General features: G+C 43.1%; 1 protein-coding gene across 1 annotated transcript in view; it reads left to right on the top strand.

Annotated features, from left to right (window-relative positions):
* Nucleotides 1-24,852, top strand: part of CLTC (clathrin heavy chain) — a 987,367-nt gene that overhangs the window by 150,158 nt on the left and 812,357 nt on the right. The window contains exon 2 of the mRNA XM_078679837.1: nucleotides 21,804-22,011. Coding sequence (XP_078535963.1) covers nucleotides 21,804-22,011 — 208 coding nt within the window. The remainder of the gene's footprint in view (nucleotides 1-21,803; nucleotides 22,012-24,852) is intronic.

The following is a 24,852-nucleotide window of genomic DNA, read 5'->3' as shown; positions in this document are numbered from 1 at the left end:
TAAAATGTATTTAAAAGTTGGTATGCTACAGCTCAAGTACAGACCAATTACAACTAATAATCAAAGCGATCTGAAAAATGTGCCTTGCTGCAAATATCAATTTGCCTACATTCCTTTAAATATATTCTTTCCAGACTATGCTCAACATCTGTTTTTTTAGTGCATGTCTTGTCATCTATATTCTGTTTACAAGAAATACATTTTTAAACCACAGCCAAGGGAGGAAGTAAGATAACTTGTGCGATTATGCTTGTGGAGGGTTAGAAATGTATTAGTAGGAGCAGCGATAAATGTAACAGTTGACTACTTTTTAGCAGCCGATGTTCCCTTAAATTGCATTCATTATTAAGAGTAATCTCTGCAGGCCTGATTTAATTGAACATTTTAAAGTACTCGCACTTTCAGCAGATGGTGCCGTTGGTGGCCGTGATTATTTAAGGTAAATCTTCCTTCAGTGCAAGTTGCTTAGCTACTGTTTACTGCTCGGTTCTGTTAAAATAACAGGGTAATACCACCTGCACCAGATAAACCTTTTAAACATTTTCTCTTTCTATGTTCCATTTCTTTCAGCTTTTGGTGGTGCCTCAGCATGCTTAGAATAACGCCGATCAATGAATTGTAAAAAAGTCATACTTAACGTTTCTGGGCTAGCCATATGCTTACTGTTGCTCATTGCACCGAGTCTTGGTAATGTTCACGTTTTATGAATGCAAATCGGCTAAATTACGGTTAGAGAGAATATTCCGTCCGCAATGCCCCCAAATGTTCCTGAAAGCAAACTTAAGTTGGCAAACTTCACAAACACTGGAATTTGTTAGACCCTATTTTTTTCTATGTAAAATACAGTAAAAATAAAGGAAATTATACCAGTACTATGGAGTGACCACTCTGCTATTGTATTTGATATTCAGTGCATCGCAAGCATTTGCAACAGGAAGGAGTTCAGGTTAGTCCAAATTTGGAGGCAATGCCCTCTAATCCAGTTTTTTACTAAATTATGCTCTGATTATGGTGAAACCCTTCATTAAACGGGCATGTGGTCCAACACTAAAAGCTAAATATGAAAAGTGTCTTTAAAAATTCCCAGCAACACATTACGACTGGAAAAATATCCACTAGCCCTAGTGTGTTGTAAAATACACTTTCTTAATACGTTTTCACCATTTTAAAGGAGATTTCATATCCCTTGCTGAGTAATCTTTTCATTTCTTTCCCAGGTTTTGTGTTGCAATTTTTTCTCCTTTATTGATAATGAAATTCATATAATTAGTCTGGAAGGTTTAAAGGAAAAATACCACCCTCAGATGGTTTGAATCGTGTTAAACCGATTATAGAATTTACAATTAATCTACATTAATTTAAAGCAGTCACTGCTGTATCATCTTTAATAACTATAGTCCATGCAAGCTTCTGGCTTCCTCAACAACATATGTCCTCCATCATGGATAAAAAGATGGTTTATTTTAATTTCTTATTCTTTTACTTCGATTGTAAATGGATTATTAAGGTAAAGGGTTGTCTATGGCTGAAAATATCCTGCAGTTGTAAGTAGCTATCATCCAATATCATTTCTTCTTTTTCTATGTTAGGCCCTTCTTTTTTTGTTGCTGTTGAATCCAATAGTAATCTTAGTAGTGACAAAACTGGATTTCGCCCAGGAAGAAATACAGAGCTATTTGCAGTCTCTATCCTAGATCTGCGTTTAATTGACAGGCGGAGGAGTGGGTGCCATTAACTTGCTTGACTTGTTGGCAGCCTTTGGTACCATCAATCATGATCTTGGTCTCAGTGTGGCTTGCTGACGTCTGTTTTTCCTACACATTATGAAGTGGACTACATAATTCCTAACGGCTTATAAATAAGTCTTAGTGACCCCTTCTTACTATGCAGAACCTAGGGGTTCTGTTACTAACTCAGACTCCCCTTCAGTTTAAGGAACTCTATTATTCAAGGGTGTACGTTATGCAATTGAATCCTGACAAAACTGAATTGGTTGTTCGTTCTCAAAATACCTACTTACTAGTTGATGTCTGAAGATGGGCAGCTGTCCAGCCCCTGCTGGTTCAGTTCACGATCCTTGTATTCAGATTGAAGCAAATTTAACTTTAAAACCCAGATTACAAATGTTTCTTTTGGCACCGTAAGGCGCTAAAGACAATACTTCCTTTCACAGTTTCTAAACATATGTAACCATACTGATCCAATTGAAACTAGATTAAAGAAACCAACTAGATTAAAGAAACCTCACTACTTATTCTCTCCCAATATTTAACAGGCTTCAACTGGTTCAAAATGGGCTGCACCACTTATTACCCATAATTCGAAAAGAACCCTAAAACACCTCCTCTTGCTCTGCCTTCATTGGTTGCCAGTAGAAAAAAGTCACTTTAAATTCTGCGGCAATTGTCGATAAGATATTCCATCAAGGATCACCAGACTTTCCTGCCACCAAAAGGTCTCTATACTCTGGTAGAACCTTATGATTGCTTAATTATTTTCTTCTTAATGTGTCCTGAAGCCACACGCAATTATGGTGATTCTTCCTTTTCGATTGCAGTATCAAGGATATAGAACACTTGCTCCAGTCATTGTGTTCTGAGCCTAATCTCCTTCAGGTCAGGAAACGTTGTAAAACTTTTCTTTTTAGCCTTTGCAAGTATGGTGCTGAGGTAGTAGGTTTTGTGTATCTATTTTCAGCACCACAATGCCTCGTCAAAAGCACACTTTACAAATACTAAAGATTATAGTACTAAGATGGCTCTTGTGATAGATGCAACTTTTTTCTCTAAGATTCACCTTCTTTTAAAGAACTTAACGATTTTGTCATTAAGCTACTTTTGAAGAACTCTGAAAAGTAAATCATTTAAGCCTGACCTGAAGAAAGCTAATGACAATGACATCTGAATATAAAGGCTTAATTAGCTTAATTAGCAGTGCTCTTTCATTTGAAACGAGTAGATTTAGAATACCTCTGTGTTTTATTCTGTGGTCAGTAGCTTGTGTATTCTCAGTTGTCATCCCAAAGTGGTTGGTCTTTGAGAGAAGAAATCATCAGGGCCTGGAGTTTGATATGAGACCAACGCCAATTCAAGTACAGGTACTCTTAATACAGCTTCACAGTTAGTTGAAGGCTACTTTACATATTCCGTGACTTTAAGCAGCAATATAAAAAAGTGCATGCTAAATGAGTTGGCAAAAGTTATTGTGAAGTTGGTTGTGTACCTTGAGCACTGAAATCACAATTTTTGTACCCTGAATATACTGCTCAACCAGCGGCTGTCTCCGATTCCTTCCACTTCCACTCAGTATACCACAGTCAAACAGGAGACAGTCCACTACTGGAAGCAAGTGTTTTTCTTAGTTTTAATATTTTTGGGGCAGTGGGCACTTACTGATTGGCCTCTGACCAGCCCACCGGATTTTATTTTTAAACTGGGGCCAGTTGAGTTTTGACCAATAAAGAACATGTTTTTCAAGCACTGAGTGTAAGACGGCCATGCAAACACTTTAAAACCACTGTACCCTTAGTTGAAACGTAACGTATTGATACAAAAAGGCCAGTTCTTTTCCAATCTGGAAAGCAAGTTCATAAGACAACTATCCAGCTTAAGAACAGGGCTGTAGTTTTAAATATAATTTCATCTTAAATCTTTATAAATGCACTCACAGCACTAGTGTACTTGAATGTTGAACACTAATGGCATTTCTCACCTTCTATAATTTTTCAAAATTTTGCATAGAGATAGGAATAAACTCTATGAGAGCTGCTCCAGATGGTGCAAACTATGGAGAGATGATGTAGCCTTATAGCTAGACTGGTCGACGTTGAAGCTGGGAAAGCGGGTTCGAGTCTCGGCAACAACGCTCAACATCCTGTGATTCTGGGCAAATCACTTGATGTCCCTGTGCCTAACAAAAATGAATGTGTCCTCATGTAACGAAACTGGTGCTAAGTAAAGCGGTCTGATACCCGATTTCTTCGGGTTTAGTTAGCTCTATATAAAACATTAAACTAAAAATGTTTTAAACTACAGTGGCCAGCCACTGATAGAATTTACTCCTGTACTAAAGTGTCTTCTTAGACACGAGCCTTAACATACAAGCTCAATGCTGAACACTTTATTTTTTAAATGTTTCCTTATTCTTGGTTCTTTTGATTTATTCCGGACTTGACATCCCTCTTCCACTTTCCTTTGCTCTCGTCCTCCTTTCTCCTTTACACCCTCTTTCACTCTAATCGACCCCCTCTGACCCAGTAAAGAAGCTTGATGAGGAAAAGTTCTAAACGGTCCATTTGCACAGACTAATCCATTATAATTTTGAAAAAGCTGCATTTCCTCATACAATTAGAGTCAAAATCCAACTCCTCTTTATAGGATCAGTGTCTTTGGCATCCCAACAGTGAAAGCAGACTTTCTCAAGACAAACATGCATTGTTTTTGTATAGATTGACTTACTGTGGAGCTAATGCTACATTTAAAAAAATGCACCCAATCTAACGACAAAGGATAGATCCAATTTTCCACTTTAGCTTGAGTTGATATTACGTGGTGACAGTCCACACCCAATTAATAAAAGTCTTCAAGAACGTTATGGCCAGTCCTGCAACAGAAACGAGCAGCAGTCTGTGTGGGCACTCTGTTTCAAACTGGATGGTTTTAACTGGCCTGGTTCTAATCAATGGCCCACTACCCCAAGCATAATTTGGGCTATTCCTCTGTCCCTTCATCTGCTAGTCTTTCCTGCCTTTTGCCTTTATCATTCTCTTAGACTCGCAATCACCTGCTTAGCTGCCCTTTCATCTTTCATTCTCCTACCTCAGCTATTGAAGAACAGCTATGGTTTTCATGCCTCACCGACGCTTGTGACTCTTTAAATCCTCTTTTATTCCACCTTTGTCCATCGAAGTACACTTATGGCTGTTCTACCCCGCCCTCTGCACAGAGAAGCATCACTGCGCCACCCTGCTTGTAATTTGTTAACAAATCAGAGGGTGGATTATCTGGTAGCGTGCCCCATACTCCCTCACTGTTGCCACAGCAGTCGTTTAACTGTCCTCCCCTGCGTGTGGTCTTAAATGCTCTCCCTTGATTGGTATAATTCTTTACATTATTTGGTATAATTCTTTAAATTATTTTCAGCCTTATGGACTAACTAGCTTCAATACTATGCCCCTTCCAGATCCTTATGATCGTCCACTCAACTGTTAAGCAGGGTTCCCCTGGTTAGGCATGCCTGAATGGGAGGTCACTTTTTTACTCACCTAACCCCTAAAATGTGGAATGCCCTCCAAATGAATGCTGTCTGAAGAAAAGGCTTACAACTTGACTCTTCCAGTCATGTTAAATTCCCCATCTTCATATTCTGCAGGAGCCCTAGGACAGCTTTTGACAGCTGTGCGCTTTAGAAGTGGCATATTCATTCATTCAGACAACTAAATGCAAGAAGAGCCTAAATGTTGTGAATTTGCATAGGGTCTGAGCTCTAGTAATTGATTCCGCAAGCTACATTACCAACTATATCTAGGAAATGAATTATGGCGGTTACCTACCATCAAAACGCATCCCATCCAGACACTTATTATTTTGCATGTTCCCAGCTCCCACACCAGTTGACTTGGCAGCAAACATGGTCAGGAGACTGCTTTTGATATTGACCAACAGGAGGTTAGCACTAGGTTAACCCCAGGCCTAATCCTCGAAATAGACTACCAGGTACGAGGCTAACCCAAACATAATCTTAGGAAAAACTAGAAGATTGAAGTTCTCACTCTGTGGAAAACGAACTTTAATAAAGTAAGTAAATAAAACTTAATCTAATTTACAGATTTAAGCTCTATCCTCGATCTTGAACCTGAGTCTATCTAACATAATTGAGACCAGTTACAGCCCATTTTCATGTTGCCAAGCCATCTTCCTATGTATGATTAGGCAAAGGTTGCATACTATTACACCAAAATGAATGTCGATGTTATAAAGTAGATCCACATTTTGCAAATCCTGCAGTCACTAATCAAACGTTGGGCAAACAATATCCAAACATAATTTATTCGTCTCTTGTTTCTTCAGTCTGGTTTAATATATAAATGATCAACCAGTGATATGGGACTTTAAGCATTTACAGACATTAATTTACATACATAAACCTCTTCCGCATAAGATTGTTTCAATAGAGCCTTAGTTAAATAGTAAATATATTAATCAAAGAAGAGAACGTTTCGCTTGAAGAGCGTTAACACCATAAAAAACATGGGGGATCGAAATATCCACCATTAACTAATGTGCATGGAATAATTTTAAAAACAGGAACTTGTACGTACAGCTTTAAAAGTGTACGAATACTACTGGTGAGGATGACTATCTTGAGTGAATATTTCAAGAAAGCACACTTGGGCTCTTCCACAATATTGGAAAAGTATGTAATGGTCGAGATATAGTGTTATTGGACAGTAACTAAGGTTGTTGGGTACAGTATGTAGAAATAGGAGTTTAATTTGATTAAGAGTGAAGTGAAGTATCGAGGATGGGAAGAAAGAAATGACCTCCGTGCATTAGCCAGGGGAGGAAATGTGTGGGTGGGCTGGAAAGGTATATACATCACTGTTGGTAAAAAATGAGCAGTAGTCGTGGTAAATGAGCACACGATTGGGGGTATAATACAGTCAGTTGAAAGCAGAGGTCTTAATTTGCATAATGTGAACCAAAAAACCGGTTTATTTCACAATCGTATCCTTAGGCAAATCATCTGGTCGTTGAAACCATCCCATTGATCGAACATGCACTTCAACCAATAGGTTAGCAAAGTAATTTCTTGTAATAAGTCTGTAATTGGGCTGAGCTAAGGTTATGATACGCACTGTGGAGATGGAATTGTAAAATATTAACTATATGAAGATGAAGTGTAAAGACAAAAAGTGGGTTGTGTACAGTAAGTATGTTGGCTGAGAATTAGCAAAATGTGTCAGCGGCCTCCAGAATTGAACAAGCATTTGCAATGTAAATTGGTCTCGCATTTGTGAGAGTTACAGGTATTAACATTGTTAATGACAATGTCTTTTACCTACCAAAGGAGTGAAAGAGGAAAGAAAATAGATACGGAAAGGATGCTAGAGGAAGCAGGAAAATGAAACGGAGATGGAACTGTAGAACTTGGAGGAAGTCTATATGACAAAGGCAACTGAAACAAAAGACGTACCAGTTTGCCTAATGGCTGGGTGCTTTGACAATAGGCTTCACATTTTCCGGCCATTATAGAATGGTAACACCTTGTTAAGCTATAAAATTCTGAGCCAGTTATCCAAGCAGACTGAGTCTAATGATTCATTTTAATGTAAAGAAACAGTTGACGGGGAAAGAAATAACATTCCACAACAGAACTTTATGCAACATGAACAGTATCGTAGGGGGAAGTGCACATCAACTAACACCAGCATTGATCGGTTTTGACAATGTCCTATGATGCTGAGGACAGCCAAGGGGAGAGTGATTATGTTCTGTGATGTGAGGAGATTCGCAAAGAGGTAAATGAGGAATGACTGGCAGACTCCGAGTGAATATGCTAAGAGAGGGAACCAAGCACACAAAGGTGGGTTAATTATCACCAATACTGTACAAAGCAATCCTACATATTATGAAAAGATCCTGGGTAGAAAATGTAAGCACGGCTTCTGGAACCGGAAAACTATGCCTCTGTTAAAAAGATAAAACACAACACTGCCCCCAACTGTGTAGCTGTTACTGTACAACGCAGGAGTGCTTACTACAATTAAGATGCTTGGGGTATTAAACAAAATCTGCAGTATATACGGTATGCATGCAGCATTCATTTGAAGATGCTAGAGATAAAGACGCAGTCTTAAGGTAGGCACTGTGCATGCAGCGTTCATTAATAGACCCTAGGAGGAAAATAAAAGCCACTGCCTGTGAGGGTGGCACCGTGCATGCAGTATGCTAATACACAAGCCATCACCCAAAGAAACAAGCATTTGCAATGCAATAGGTCTCGCATTACTGAAAGTTTGAGCTATTGGCTTTGCTAATAATAATGCAACGCCAATAGCTTAAACTTTCAGTAATGCGAGACCTATTGCATTGCAAATGCTTGTTATCAGTTTGTGAGAGTAGAAAGAGATCTAGATAATTTCACAATTTGAGCTTTTTAATGTCTGTTTAATCCTATAAAAGCCCTACGGGAAAGCTTAGCAGCTGGAGTCATGAATATGGAGATAATGATTGCTACCCCTCACACCTTGCTCCTGTGGACAGGGTGTCCCTGAGGGGTCTGAATCCGACAGACTTAAGGAAGGGGTGAGCGGGGTTAAAACCCTGCAAGCCCCCCTTTCTCCATAAGGCTCCCCTCACCCCAGAATTCCGCCCCTCGACTGCTTTTCAACAGTATTAGCCACAGAGATGGGATTGGAACAAGTCTTCCCAAGATGGCTCAGCAAGTTAAACGCTCGCCGCTGACATCTAGTCTTCTGTGAGTCCCCTGTGACAATCCTCACAAGGCCACTTCTGCTTTCCATATTTCCGAAGTCTGGTAATTAAGTACCCTTAAACAAAGCCAAGAATACCACCCATTAATAGCGCTGGTACAGTATCAAGCACTCCTGAAGGGCACTCCAGATTCATCTCTGAAAGGCAGAGCGATTCGGTGGAATCTATCAAATGTGATGAAAGGGCGGGAGGTTTGTTGAATGTTGCATCTTTTAAAAGCTGCCAGAGCTTGGACCCTGTCATTCAAGTTGCAGATATCTGTCTAGGAACCTTGAGGGCTGGGGAGAAAACGTTCACAGGGGAGCTTCTTTCAGAGAACGGCTGCAATGCAAGGGGTGCTCTGGGCGTGTTTTCTACAGCCTTTGGGCTTGAGCACAACAAATCGTCGAGAAATCACAGACGTGTTCCTTTAGGTGTCGGGGAGGAAGCTCGATGTCCGGCATTATTACTTTTGGGTTCTCACCTCCCCTTCCAGAAGTGTCAAACATTCACAGGGACGCTACTGTGCCGGCGCTGCCAGGGAGACACTCAATGGGCATCTTCACCCCGAGACTGAGAGCCTGAAACTGAACGGTGCCCAGGAGACAGTGACGGGAAACCCCTGCACTCCTAGGAGGTCATGTGTTACGTAAACCTATTATTTTTAGTTTAATTTGTGTAGTCCCCACAATTTGTGTTTTTTTGGGAACGACTGGTTGTGGCTGTGCATGCGCGACAGTTGCCTTTTATATGGAGATCTGTGCCTCGGCGCTCTCTTGTGGATAAGGGTGGCGTCCAATCCCTTGGAGAGCAATTGTCATTGAGATAGGGGCGTGGTGTCAGAGTCATGAAGAGCTGGGAAGGAGGTCACAACCGGGTCGTGGCACCCTTAACCCCACATCCTCCTGTCAAACCACTCTCCCAATGCTTAAAAAAGGAATGGAGATGAACAAAACAGCCATCAAATCAAAAGAAAATGGATGACCAAAAGTTCACTATATATTGCAGTGCTCACATTCGGTATAGGCAACAGACAGCTAAGCTTGTTTTTAAGCAAGACCTAAAAACTGACGTTAATTCCATAGCCTGGACAAAGTGCTGAATGATTTGCTGAGCTGCAGGGAGCTAGGGTCTCATCTTTTTCAGCCCTATATGCAGAGACTGAATTATTTAAATGGGTGATTAGTTAGAACATTTAATCCTGAACAGGCAAGCGTGGCACTTGGCACCAAAGGTTATTCAATTAAAAATATATTTTTAAAAACAACAAACTTACAGGGGTCAAACATGCACTTTACTTCTGATGTGCAACTGTTTAATTGTTTTTTCTGACAATGGCACGGATGTCAACCTCGCATTTGTTTACACACAATGCTCAACATTTTTCCCGATAGTATTACTTTTTAATCTAGATGCAAGACTGGTTCTGCAAGCAACAGGAATCTTCAGACGGAGTCTGCGCCTTGGAATTAAATACATTTTTTCCCATGCCCTTAAGCAGAACTGCCGTGACACGTGTAATAACTGGAATCACGTGCTATGTGAGAATAGACCCCGCACAGTTGTTGTTTGAAACCTTAGCAAAAGGAAACACTACCAACAAAAACTAGTGGTGCGCGCACACCACAGAGGAGCGGGGGGAAAGAGCGCCGCAGTGAGGAGAACGCGCGCTGCTGCGCGTGCTAGCGACCGCCTGGAATGGGCGTTACAAAGGCCGGATATGCGCCCGCCATTGCCCAATCGGGTGCTTTTTAAAAAAAAAAAAACCTGCAAATGCCTGACTGCAAAAGCCTGACCACACGCAGAAGCGTGTGGTCAGCTTTCAAAACCCCATACAAAAGGGCTCTCGCTGCGAGAGCAGTGTTGCGCACTGCAACGCAGGCGCGAGCCCTAAAAAGGAGTAAACGCAAATACACGTTAATTTAAAAAAAAGGTGGAAAACCACATGTAGCCGGGGCAGTTTACAGGGAGGATCTAAATCAACATAAGGCGGGAGTAATTAGACTTGCTGACCAAACAGAAGCATGCATTTAAAAAAGCACAAAGGGGAGCCAATGAAAAAAAGAGGAGGGTCTTAAAGCCACAGTGTACACTACAGCATGCCTTGCAGAGCAGTGCATGTGCTGACCAGGCTCAACCTAAAAAGGCCAGGTATATAAGTTGGGGAGCAGATATAAATATGTCAAGAAAATCAAAGTCAAAGCATGTAATGTCCACGTATGGCAAAACTCTGAGAACAGAATCATCTGTTAAGCTGTGCAGCAGATATGGTAGTGTAGCTATGTAGTGTGCCTCCATGAATGAATCTAATTCAGTGAAAAATTGAATACAAGTTGTTTTAAAGCATACCTTTAATTTTAGCTTGGTAAGGAAAATGATATGCAGACAAGCCTATTCCGAGGGAAGCGGAGTTGAATCACCAAGTGATCCAATGTGGATAAATATATGGGTTTGATAACTTAATTTTCACCTCGATTATATTTAACTCGTATATTTCTTTATACGGTCGCCAATTTACCAGTCATGTTATGTACTTTCCATCTGGGCTGTGTATTGGCTCATTTCAGGAACTAATCATCAACCCCATTTTAAGCCACTAGCTATTACTGCCCTCTGTCATTCATGGGTATTCTAAAGTTCATTAAGGATGTGGATAGCTTCCACTTTCTTCTTCCTTGAGAGGCTAGTTCCAAGCAGACCCTGAAACCACTTGGTCTCCTGCAATCAATGAACCACAGGAGACTGTCTTTCCCTGATTCCTTCACAACTCCCTCTTGTGGCTGGTCACCATTTTCAAGACAACCCCCATTGCGCTCATAGTTTCTTCTAAATATAAATGTCTGATCGTTGCAATTTACTGTTTCGTAGCCTAAGGGTTAGGTCTCGTCATTTGTAGTGGCACACTAGACTGGGCATTGCAAGAAACAGAACAAAATGTTGAGGCCAGCCAAAAATACCCCATATCTGATGGGCATCCCTACAACTTTACTAAAATCATTGCAATTTCTCTTCCATCCTTATCCATGAAAACAGCAGCTATTGCGCGTCAATATATAGAAATATGAAAATGAGGAATAAAGTGCCTGCGCTTTAGTGAATGAAAGGAATACAAACCTCTAAACATGGCTACCCCCATGATGCACATGGTTGTAGTGATATACAGGACAATAAGTGCTTATGCCGTGATTTAATAAAAATAAAGGTCCTTAAAACATGCTGTCAGATTACAGCTAAGATAACAGTAATATAAAGGGAGGATAGCCGCTGTGTAACTTTAAACACAAGGTTGAAATCAAGAAAGGTGAGCTTCTGACTCTGTTCTTTGGTGGCCTCTTTGGCAAATTTAAGACACGGGTCCATCCAGCTGGCAGGCGGACCCCCTGAGACGGCATACAAGCACCTCATTACAAGATCTTATACTCAGAAGGCTCAAAATCAGTTGTAGCCATTATTTCCTTAATGGAAGAAATGTTTTGTAAATGCCCATGTCGTGGTGTTTTGGGAACTGCACGGTACAGCCTGCATTGCTGGTTGGAGAAGCCTCGCAAACTCCCTTACCCATGGCCCCTGAGGGATACTAATCCTAGCTGCATCCTGATTGTCTTTTTGATTCCAGTGAGAGGGGTTGCTTTAAGTATAACAGCCAGTCTGGTTGATCGTAGTTTGGACAGAAGACTTTCTTGCTCAGTTCTTTGGGATCCATTGCAGTTGATAGAAATTTAGCTAGCTTTGCTAGCCCTCTTGCCAGGCATTTGCTTGACGGATTGGTTCCCCATCTGTCTTTTGCTTCAATAATTTGGAGTGACGGTTTTAGGCATTTGTTCCACGTGGTTGACTCGTTTAATACCTGCCACAAGAGGTTGCAAAGAGTCTGGGCTCGCTTCTTTTTGTTTTGCATAATAAGAGGTACACTTGGCGTGCAGTCTTGTTGCGTTAAATACCAATGGATTTATGTTAGAGCTGTGGAGTCTGGCAGGCAGAAAAGTCAATGGTAGCAACTGCTCTGTGCCCTCTTCAGACACCTACCAACCAGATTCTTGACTGTGATCAGTCCGAAATGGCTAAGGCCTGTCTTAAGTTGGAACAACTCAAGAAGGAGATTATCATCAAAACCAAAAAGGTTCATCAGGTTTGGTAATGGATTGGTGCCAGTTGTCAGCCATGCAAAATCCTTAAGATTCTACATTGACATCAACCTCTAATTCAGTATCTTCATTGTATCCAACACGGTTTGCATGGCATCAGCTGCCCTTGCTCCTGTAGAGCGAAACTTTTCATACTAGAAGACTACCTGTTTCACCTTGATGGTAGAAACGACCCACCTCATCAAAAGGTTCTGAAAATGTTCCAGAATGGCGCTCAGTGAGGACTTCACTGTTGCACTGCTGCATCTTCTGGGAGGCTAAGGTAGTCAGCGACTGCACAGCGCATACCGGTTGACAAAGTTATCTTAAGGCAATTACCAGACTCTCAGAGTTGTCAGTCTGGAATGTCAAAAAAGTAGCCAGGAAAAGAGCAGGTGCCACGTTTTGCTGGAATTTCTCCTCTTCCCCTCTTCCCCTCTTCCCCTCTTCCCCTCTTCCCCTCTTCCCCTCTTCCCCTCTTCCCCTCTTCCCCTCTTCCCCTCTTCCCCTCTTCCCCTCTTCCCCTCTTCCCCTCTTCCCCTCTTCCCCTCTTCCCCTCTTCCCCTCTTCCCCTCTTCCCCTCTTCCCCTCTTCCCCTCTTCCCCTCTTCCCCTCTTCCCCTCTTCCCCTCTTCCCCATCCCTCTCCCCCTGCCAAGCCCTCATTCCTTTAACCTCTGACAAAATTAGACTCGTTTGCCCTTGCCTTACTGTACTACCTTATGTTTTTACTTAATAACTATAAAATCGTAATATACTTTAATAACTTGATAATTGATTTACTTCCACCCCCTTTGCTTTATTTACTATACTGTGCTCAATTGCATTGTAGGTAAGTTAATGCTTAATAAGTACATGTAGCTATTTGGGCCCCAGTTCTATTGTGACATGTCAAGCAACTTCCAGGTCCCTAATCTAAAACATAAAAATTAATCCATAGAAGGTATCTTCTCTTTTTAACCTTATTGAAGTCCATGAACTAGTCTAAATAAGTACTCTTTCAACTATGCTATATTCTGGCACACTGACCCTATGACACGACAAGGCCACTGGTGAGCCTTGTGCAGCAGTTGTCGGTTCTCAAACTTGGTTGTGAAGCCATTAACATGTTATGCTATGTCATGTGTTTGTAGCTGGCTTTATTATGTGCAATAGGACATCTTTGAGGAAAGTTATGACTCGATCTGTGTTACAACTAACATGAAGTATATCTTTCATAGATAAAACCAATTTTACTTCAATCTGACCTTCAAAACGTTTCTAATGAAACTTTCTTTCTCATATTTTGTTTTGCATTTTCATCTCGGAATCCTGTTGCAATTGATCTTCCTGAAAATTATTTGTTTCTTTAGGTGTCTAGGTTCTGGGTCCAGCTATCGTTGGATCCTCTTACTTGTTTTGCACTCTAAGTATTTAATTTCTCCATGAGTTTATCAAATGTTTTGAACTTTATTTAATTTCTAAACAGGATAATCCTCCTACGGCGACCTTGTGGACACCACAAAATTTGTGTTAATTTTCTTGGCTGCCTTCACAAATTGACTGTAGCAGTAGATTAGGTCAGCTGCCTATGGATATCTAGAATCAGTTTTCTGCATTCCTAGTCCCAAACGTTTTTGGCTGCAGGTGTCAAAATTCTAAGGGAAAGATCCTTTTCTATTAGTGCATGCACCTTATCAGGGATGTTGTGGGGTATACCACACAGCGGTTGCACATTGCAGATATATACCCCAATAATACAGTTCCTGTTTGATTAAACCTTATGGGTGTTGCATTATACTCCGCTTGACTCTGCTTCTCACGTTTAGCCAGCACCTGCTGCTCAGAAAGTTTCAAAGCCGTACATGACCCTTGTGCAGACCATTCATGAAGGACGTGTGTATTGGTGCTCCTCTGTGCATTCAATCAATCAATCGAAGTACTTGTAAAGCGCACTACTTACCCGTGAGGGTCTCAAGGCGCTGAGGGGAGGGGGGGGGAGCGGTGCTGCTGCTATTGTTCCAGGGCAAGGCTGGCGGAGCCGAGCTGGCGGGTGGGGGTGTGGAAGCTGAGTCTGCTATTCAGGTAGGCTGGTCCGGCGTTGTGGAGTGCTTTGTGTGCGTGGGTGAGGAGCTTGAAGGTGATCCTCTTGTCGACGGGGAGGCAGTGTAGGTCTCTCAGGTGGGGGGTGATGTGGCTGCGGCAAGGGACTTTGACGATCAGTCAGGCGGAGGCGTTTTGGATGCGATGTAGTAGTCGTAGGTGTTTGTCTGGGATTCCTGCGTAGAGTGCTTTGCCGTAGTCCAGTCTGCTGCTGACAAGGGCATGTGTCACCGTTCTTGTTTTGGTCGGGATCCACTTGTAGATCCTGCGGTGCATGCGGAGGGTGTTGTAGCAGGAGGAGGAGACGGCGTTGACCTGTTTAGACATTGAGAGGGAGAAGTCGAGGATGAATCCTAAGTTGCGTGCATGGTCGATGGGTGTTGGTGCTGTTCCCATTGTGGTCGGCCACCAGGAGTCGTCCCAGGCTGAGGGGGTGGGTCCGAGGATGAGGACCTCCGTCTTGTCCGAGTTCAGCTTCAGTTCTGCATTGCACTTACTGTCAAGGGTTTTAAATGAAATGGTGACAAACTGGTTTTCAGCCACAGCAGTGTAATTCAAGAACTCCTAAACTTGGAGAATTGACCACCTTTGGTGGCAAATGGTGAAACTGGATGTAAGCAGGACTGAGTTGACGCTGGTATGATGAAGGCCTCCTGGCTTGTTCCAAGCTTGTTTTTCCGGATGATGTACAGCAATTAAGCTTGCAGTTTAATATTCACATAAGGCGGTTACATGCATCTCATTGCATTTCTCAAATGAAGCAGAACATTACACATCATGCCCCATGTCCTCGTTTTATCGGTGTGCAGTGGAGCAGACATTGGCAGACGATTGTGCAATTAAAAGTAGAGAACATAGTTAATAACCGACTGCCCTTTACCACGCTATACACGTGCATAATTGCACACAGTCCTCAATTCATTCATTCTATAGTTTGGGGTGAACACAATCTGGCACCTTCAGTATGACACCCCAGGGCTTATGGTGAATCTTTGTGCCAATTTGTGGCCGAGATTCACGAACTTTGGTTATCTTGAACATTTCTGCCCCGACCCAGCAAGACCTTGGACAGTGTACTTCGGCCTCCTCTCTCTGGTGTACGCCAAACAGACTTTTTTTAAAGGTTTCTTGTCATACCCACAAAACCTTCCATATGGTGGCTCGAATTGCCTAGATGTTGACAGGTAATTTACAGTGGAACAAGAGCAGAAATGTACTAGCAGCTATCCACTGATGATAAAAAGACTAAAATTTATCAATTGTGTATTTGCTCTTGCAGACTCATCAATGAATGGGTTTAATATCTTCAGCATGTACTTTGCTAGCTCTCAATAACAGTCTAAATTTGATGTCTCTTCTTGGGTGTGATAACTGAATTGCAAACTGACGTTTTTTGAAAAGATCTTTCTTTTTTCTCTAGAAGCTATTTTTATTTCTTTTTTAACCTTCCTTTTATTACGAGCTCTTGGCATGCTATTAAAAATGCCAGAGCTTTGTTAAGCACAGATAAATTGAGATACAGGGACTAATAAACTGTCCTAACTGAAGCTGGAATCAGTGGTTAAGCAATCATACCTTCAAATGTCCAAGTCCTCTCTCTTTTTTTAATGTAATTTATTTTCAATTAGTTTCTTCATCAATAACTTGTTAAAGAAAGTGAAACAACTCTTAAACACCACACCAAAGTGCGCATCCAGCAAGTATTCAGTTCAGAAGTAGCTGGGACCTGTCAATTGTCCATTAAGGCCAGCCCCCCGCCACCTTGGGGTCAAGGGGCAATGTCCCCATAATCTCGCTATTGGTCCTGCGTTGTAGATCTATGTTGTGTTCATTGACTTCAGTCCATATTCCTCTACCACAGTGTCACAGGAGGCAGATTCAGGGCCCTCCCACCCCTAAAGCTGCACTTTTACTCCTAGCTATTACCCGGGTGATGCTGCATCATATTTAGGCATATTTGATTTCCACTTACCCCTCTCAATTTCTCAGCGTCACAATTGCAGGGGTGAGATTTATATTTTCCCCTGTGACTCCTGCCATAGATTGGCTCACCCTGGACCAAACGGGCTGAATGTGCGTTTAAGCCCCCCCCCCCGCCCCCCCCCACAGCGTGTGCATTTGTTTCCCCACCTGGCCCTAGCCCCTTCAGCATGCGTCCACTTCAGTTTTCCCAACACAGTATAGTTCTGGTGTAGTATGCACAATAGAGACTCCTAAGCAGCACCAAGCAGAACCCTGCCCTAATAGCTCCTTCTGTGGGATATCTGAAGGCCTCTTCTCAGTCTGCATCCTTCAATAGCCCAGATCACGCTCCCGTCTTGCCCACAAGATGTGAATTCCGGTCAGCCCATGGGCGGTGAGCATCTTGTATATTGTGAAATGGCATGGATATGCAACGGGGCTTCTAGTACCTAGAATGCTAGTGGGGATACCACCTCCTGTACGTAGCCATACCCTCCCCATATACCAGGACTAACTTGCAAGTGCCAGGGAGCTCCCAGTTATTGGGTAGGGTCTATTGGGTGATCAGGAAAAGTATCAATTTTTGCCAGTTAGTCCGTGTGCCTGAGTTGTTCCCAAAGATTAAGATTTCTATTATATTGGTAATGAAGGCTCCGCATCTACCAGGTATAGCAGTAGATTAGCATAAAGGCAGATTCTATCCTTCCATTTGAAGTCCTGCAGAATGCCCCACATTTGGAAGAGCGGTGGAGATGGTGGACGACCCTGCCTTTTAAAGCCTAGCCAGTGTGAACTCTTCAGAGAATGCCCCATTGATCCTGACCACAGGGTTGGCTTGCATTACTCTTGCCCAGAAACAAAACTCTAGACCGAAACCCATCTTCTCCAAGATGGGGTACAGATATGACCTCTCGAGGTAGTCCAATACTTTTTCTGCATCTAATGATAGCACTGTGGGTTCTTCCATCCTGTCCCTGCGTGCCAAGCTCCCAAATATGCTCCTGAAGTTGTGGAAGAGGTGTGGCCCAGCGGCCAGGGTGACTGCCTCAGGATTCTGAGGCTCACGGTTTGATCTCCGGTGCTGGCGGCAGATCAGCCCTGCACCATGTGACTCTGGGCAATAGCTCGCTTAATCTTCCCGACTGCCCCCAGCGCTGGGACACCTCTCGGGAGGTAGCTGTGCGCTTTACAAATTCTGGACATTTACACTTGTAGCCTTTTGGGTCATAAAATCCCACTGGTCCAGTATAATCGATTTATCGATGATTTGACCCCGGTGAGATGGTAACACCTTTACTAAGACCCTAACTTGATAATGAATACTGAGATGTGTCTATAGGACCCATAGCCCTCAGGTGGTTTGGCTTTCTTGTGGATAATAACCATGGTCTCCTCTTGAAGGCCGCTTGGGAGGCTACAATCCTTTTGTGCACCGTAAAGCATGTCTCACAGTGGTTCCCCTTCTCTGCCAATTACCCATTTTTTTTAAAACTCTAAAGGTAAACCATTGGCCCCGGGGAATCTTCCACTCTGTTTGGCTTCAAGCAGTTCCCCAATTTCTATAGGGGTCTCAAGCGTGAGTCTTTGCTGTTCCCCAGAACTGGAGCAGGGATATCCTGTACAAACCTCCTCCAATCTTCACTAGGAGCCTTGCATTGCAACCGATGGAAGTCTTGAATAGCCCTAGCGATGTTATCTGTCAATTCTGCCATTCTCCCGCCCGTGGGGTTGACCCTGAGGACCTACCTTTGGCCTTCCTTTCACCCAGTCCGCCTGCCAACCCAAATCCCTTCCCCCACCAGACGTTCAATAAACCCATTGCTTCTGCGAAATGGAACAGGTGTGTTTTCTCTGCTCCCTTGCTTGCCCCCAGTGATGATGTCCAAATCCCCATTCATAGTTAGTGCCCCCCCCCTTTAGATGCCCTCCTCAGGCCCCCCCCCTCTTCCCCCAATAAATGTGGACTCCGGGCACTGGCTAACCAAGTTCCTGGGTCCCTCAGGAGTATTGTCTGAAGGGGGAACATCCTTTGCAACGCAACTTTTACCACGCAGTACTATTACAACGCATGTTTTACAACGAAAACCATTACAACGCATTGCGATGGGGGGCGCTCTAGGATAGGGAATAGATTTAATTTACTATCCAACACCTTCCCTAGTGTCCACGGGGACTGGAGTTGGAATAGTAAATTAAACTATTCACTATCCAGCACCCCAAAGCGCTATGCGTTGTAAAAACTGCGTTGTAACAGCATGCGTGGTAAAAGCGTGCGTTGTAACGTCATACATCCGGTCTGAAGGCTTAGTGTGGGAAGTACCATGAGACCACCGTCCGCTTGCACCAGTTCCACTCCACCAGTATTGTGGCATAGCACTCTCTCAAGTCGGTCCTCGTCCTAGTGACAGTTGTGGGGGAGTGTTTTCTGGGCCAGGATTCACACCCCTTTTGGAACCTGACTAGAAGCCAGAATGGACCAACAGCTGGAACTTTCCCTTCCCAGAGGAAATGCAGTTTCCCACCAGGTGGGTTTCTTGTAGGAGAATGTCAGGGTTGATCAGTGACTGGAATTTAAACCGCAACCACGGCTTCAGTCTACTACCCAGGCAATTTACGTTCCACAACAGGAGTGTGAGGTCCAGTTTCTGTTTCTCACACCGCCTCTTCCCCCATGTCTTCTCCAAGTGGTACCATGAAAGTGTTTGTGCCTCGTCTCCTTGCAACTGGTCTGTCTTATCTGGTTTAGTTGGTTCATTTGACCCCTCTCGTGCCCCCCAATGCGGCGCTCTCTCTCATTCCACACCAACAGCCAGGAGAGCTTCCTTGGGTGGGGCGTGCATTGCACTACCGGCACAGCCCTGCACAGATAAGCTGCAGCATATGTGGGGCGACCGCGCAAGGCACTTCATCCCCAGTGGGCACTCAGGCCTTCAATATGACTGTGGGTGACCGCTACCATCGTGACTCAATGCCTACTGGCAGGACGCAGTTCTGAGTTGTAACTCCGCTACAGGTAATTAATTTCAATCTATATAGGCCACCACTTCAGGTGCAACTCAGAGCTAGTTACAGATAGTATGTCTGGCTGCCAGAAAGAAAGGGCTGTTAAGAGAAAAGGACTTAGTAACAAACTGCGCAGGTAGAAGACGCATGATGCATGGAGGGCAAGGCTGTGCCTAGCCCTCCATGCATCATGCAATCCTAGGGAAGGTGCCAAAGCAGAGAGGAAAGGGGGCCTTCTGAGTACCAGTGGAACAGTTCCGGTAGCTATCCAGATTTTCTTTCATGTTGGCGTGGGTATTGTCCTCTATTACCGTAAGCCTCTGGAGGGTGGCTGCAAGTTGATCTCACTATATGCAGTCTCCAAAGTAAGCGGAGGTGGGGTTACAAGCAGTTAATGTCTTTGGATGACTGCCACTTTGCCCTTCACATGGACGTACTGCCCAAGTCCATCCATGCGAACCTCCGAGTTTATTAAAGGAAAGGGTCCATGGAGCAAGATGGCCCCTCCTCTTGAGCCCTAATGTGCCACAATTTGTCCCCATGAGGAGTTTCCGGTCACAAAAGCTCATATGGAGAGTAATAGCCTCAGATTACTTGTTTTGCAATTTCATCTTCATTTATTGTACTTATTCTAGTATCTAAATTACACTCTCATCATGCTACAATGTTTTGTCTATTTAATGAAGAGATAGTTTATACTCCCTTTAGGCCCTCTAAAAGCCATGTCGAACTCTTCTAATCTGTGTTTACCAATACTCATTCTTGCAGTGTTCTCCCATGCCACTATATAGGAAAAAACGTGTTTTGAGTACACAAGGAAAAGCAACAATTTTTCCAAAGCTGGGGAGTTTTGCTTATGTAAAACTAGAATACTGGCATGAACACGCGACTGCTGCCATTTTTTTTAAAATTCATTTTAATTTAAGAATTTGTAAAGCATGGATATTGTGGAGCTCTGTATAGAAAAGTTGTTCACAACTTGCGAGGTTGGTGGTTTTAAAAATGGGCAATCTTTTCACAGTGGTCCCTGTTAGCGAAGAGTGCGAGTAGCAGCTGCATGCAGGATGCAGATGTGCGAGTTCTTAAGGGGCAAAAGCAGTGGAAAATGATTTGTCCACGAGTTGTGCTATGTATAAAGAGGGTGCGGGAGCTTCAACGGATAAAGGCGGATTCCTTACTGGTCTTGGGTGGATTTCAGGTACTTGTTGCTAAGAGTTCATAGCTTCCGTGCTGGAACAGCGAAACGTAGAGAAGGGTGGTTGAACTCTGCTTGACATCGTATTATAACCGTGATAAGCCTCATTAGGAAGGACATTTCATTCTATACTAAAGATGTATAAATGGAGAAGGATCGTATCCGGGTGTTTTATTTAGGGGTACCTAGTATGGGCAGAGATTGGAGTTAGGTTGCGCAACATCCCCCAAAGAAAGTCCGCTTCTCATTAAGGTATGTAGACATCTGCCCTGCAGGATGGTACCTCTTTGGTAGTATTATACTGGTGCATTTATTCATTTCCGAACCCAGCAGCTTAGTTGCATAATTTGAGTGGAATACCTAAGCAGTGGTTTCAGAGCCAGACTGATTATTGATAAGATAGGGGAAACAATTAGGTTTTACGATGCTATTGGAAGAGGAATGTCGAAAAATAAAAATAAGACATTTGATATTGTAACTTTGAGAAATTTCCTGCAAAACCGTGTATCCTAGCAGAAGAAACAAGGCTGTTGATTATAGGCTTACTAAACCTCGTCTAACCTTTGTGGTGTCAAAAGCATATTTGTATAAATGAAAATTAGATTGTAAATTTCTTGTGTAAACATATAGATTGTCATATAGTCCATCTAAATTGTTGCACAACATTCCTTTTTTCTGATGACTCCCACGCATAAAACAATTTAACTAAAATAATTGTTTACGATGTGTCCATAGGTGCAGGAGAAGACTATTGATAAAATACTGCTGTTACTGTGAAAGGATACATAATGCGTTTAGAGTTACTTTATTTTCCTGAGTAACTGTGCCCTACGGCTTGTATACATAATCCGGGGAAAGAAGCTGGCACATTGACAACAAATAAAACACTTGCATTCTCTGTGCACTAGAATATTGTTAAGATGTATAAGGTTTAATTTGATTTTGACTTTCGTTTTTCTTTATAGCTCCAGAACCTTGGTATAAACCCATCAAACATTGGCTTTAGCACCCTGACAATGGAGTCGGACAAATTCATCTGCATTCGAGAGAAGGTGGGAGAACAAGCACAGGTGGTAATAATTGACATGAACGATCCCACTACCCCTATTAGAAGACCTATATCAGCTGATAGTGCCATCATGAACCCTGCCAGCAAAGTAATTGCACTTAAAGGTATGAGTACCCTGCTATTAAACTCGATCATATATATGCTATAGGCTAGACCGGATGTATTGCAAATAGGCTTGAATTTTCATGGGTGGGTTGTATTAATGATGAAACATCTTCACCAGTGTACAAAGGTTAAAACCAGTTATTCGTCATGTAAATGTTTAAAAAAGCAAGTGTGGCGAATTAATCATTTGCCTTCTGTGCGGCACTTCCTTACGCCTTCAAAGATGATTGCACTGCAGGTTAATGGCACTGTGACTTTCTGCAAACCCAGGAGGAACTTAATGTATGCTGATTCCAATACCGATTTAGAAGTTAATATTAACCTCTGCAGGAAAGAAATGTTAGTTAACGTGCTTCTCTTGGTAGAACATGTCAGAAGGCCACCTAAATTCTGTTTGTTGTACTCGAGTCAAAAGCACAGACACTGGTCATGGCTCATCATAGGCATGGTTTATGTAAGTTATTTTGGAAGTCCGAATCCAGCTAGATCTAGAGTAGGAAAGTATGGATTTAAAAATCAGATCTTCAGAAAAGAGATGGCCACACTGGCCTGGACTTCCTCAGAGAAATCCTGGATAGAACTGGAATACCTTAACAGGGACAAGATGAGATCCTTTCCTCTAGAAACATGGCTTGCAAACCATTTCTCAGTCACACTTATGCTGCCAATTTTTGTTTAAAACATATTTTTTTTACATCAGTACAACAAACTTATGCCTAATGTAATACTAATGTGTAATATCATAAGTTTGTGTTCTTGGATTAAAGATTTGAACAAGCTGTTATCGAAAAGGCATCTCAACAATAAAAAGAAGAGGGAAGGAACAGAACCAGTGTTCCAAACTAACAACATTGGCACTTCTAAGTCCCACCTGCTCACCCCACGAAAAGAACTGATAAGATGATCAAGCTGCCCGCTTATGTTCAGTTCGGCTCCAGATTTCTGCCTATCCCTTTAATTCAGACTGTCTTTTCTCTGGTTTTCCAGGTAATTTCTAGCAGCTTGAAGTCCGGGAAGTCATAAGCATTTTTGTTTCACAGACCTCTAAGCTTTACCGGTTACTAGCCAGAAGCCTCGCTGCCCCAGCTACCACAGAGTAGGATTGTCTCCAGCTTCTTGTGCACTACTACCCGACAGGGTCAAAAAGTTTTTCCTTGTTGACTATCTAGAAGGCCCCTGAGGATTAATATGAGAATCCCTTCCTGGCTCTCTAAGTCTAGAGGTAGCACTAAAGCTGCTCTTTGTTTTGCCATCTGTTAGATAGCTAATCCCTGCTAAGTAGTCAGCGGTGAACCCAAATTGGCCTCCCCTGGGCCAAGAGGCCACCCATTGTCCCCAAAGCAGCCAGCGAAGTGATGAGTGCAGATGTGATTTTGAGGCAATCCTGCTTATTTTTTTTATCAAACTTCTGTTTGCATTGTTTTTTTTTTTTTTACAGACTTTTATTAAGAAAAAGGTAGCAACATACAAGGCAAAAAAAAACCAGTGCGCATGGACATGCATTCACAGAGGACACCCAGTCAAATTGTTATACAGCAGAGCAATATTACAGAGAGGTGGGGGGAGGGGGGTCAGCGGGGAAACAAATCAGAGATAACAGAAAGTACGAAATACGTAGAATGTCGGATCAGGGGGAGAGGGGGACATCTTGGCTCCCAATGAATGGAGGCGTGCATATATTCCCTCGGTATGCGTTCCACTGGCTCCAAATTTTATTCCATTTCCACGGTCTGCCCCGGCCACATACACAGTCTTCTCTCTGAACATACACCAGTCCATGTTCTCCTTCCACACCGATACCGTGGGCGGCTGCTGGGAACCCCACAATTGCGCAATGTCTCTCTTAGCGATCATATTCCCAAGGTTCGCCCACTGCGTCTGCGCCACGTTATAATCATTCGGCTCCCACACATTCAACAGAAAGCGTCTGGCTTTGGGCAATAATACCACTCCAGTGACCCTCTCCATCACAGCATGCACACGACTCCAGAACGCCACCACCTCTGGGCACTCCCAGACGATATGAAGGAAAGTTCCAACCATTCCACAACCGCGCTTACATAACCCGTCAGAGGAATAGCCCATTCGAATCAAGCGCGGACCCGTAACATATATACGATGTAATATCTTGAGCTGAACAAATCGGAGACGGGCAGGAATCGCCACCTCCTTTGGCGAGGATAATGCAGCCTGCCAGTCCTCGTCATTCAGTTCCAGACCGTCACTGGTCCAAGCCTCCCTGAGGTGTACCAACAGATCCACCCGACTGTTGATCAACTTTTTGTAAATCAAAGAAATAGTGCTGTCGGGCACGTAGCCGTCGAGGACCCGATCTTCAAGGGGGGAGGACTCTGGTATGACGGTCACCGCAGGGAAGGCCGATTTCAAAGCATGGTGAATCTGTGCATACCTGAATAATTCCCTATCACTCAGGTCATATTCTGTCTTCAATGCCGCAAAGGTCTTGATTTTGCCCTTGGCCCAGAAGTCGCCCACCGTACTGATACCAATCATGTCCCATTTCTCAAAGCCTTTCGTTTTCCAGAGACATCCCAATCTTTCAGACGCATACAGAGGGGTCGCTCGAGTTAATCGATCCCTCCATCCCACTGCCGCAGTCGCATCATGGCACACTCGTACAGCAATCTTGGTGGGGCCAGATAAGTCCTTACCCGCCACCCTAGAATAGAGTGCCCTATTGTAGTTCCCGCCCGGTAGCAGATATTTATCCATCACAAATGCAGGGTTAGGGACAGGAGCATACGTTGCATGATTGATTGCACTCAGCTGCGAGGCCCAGTAATATCGCCTGATATCCGGAGGTGCTATACCCCCGTCAT

This window comes from Lissotriton helveticus, chromosome 3_1 (assembly GCF_964261635.1).
Source record: "Lissotriton helveticus chromosome 3_1, aLisHel1.1, whole genome shotgun sequence".
Classification (NCBI taxonomy): domain Eukaryota; kingdom Metazoa; phylum Chordata; class Amphibia; order Caudata; family Salamandridae; genus Lissotriton; species Lissotriton helveticus.
The sequence above is the reverse complement of the archived record's forward strand: the minus strand, read 5'-3'. Positions and strand labels throughout refer to the sequence as shown.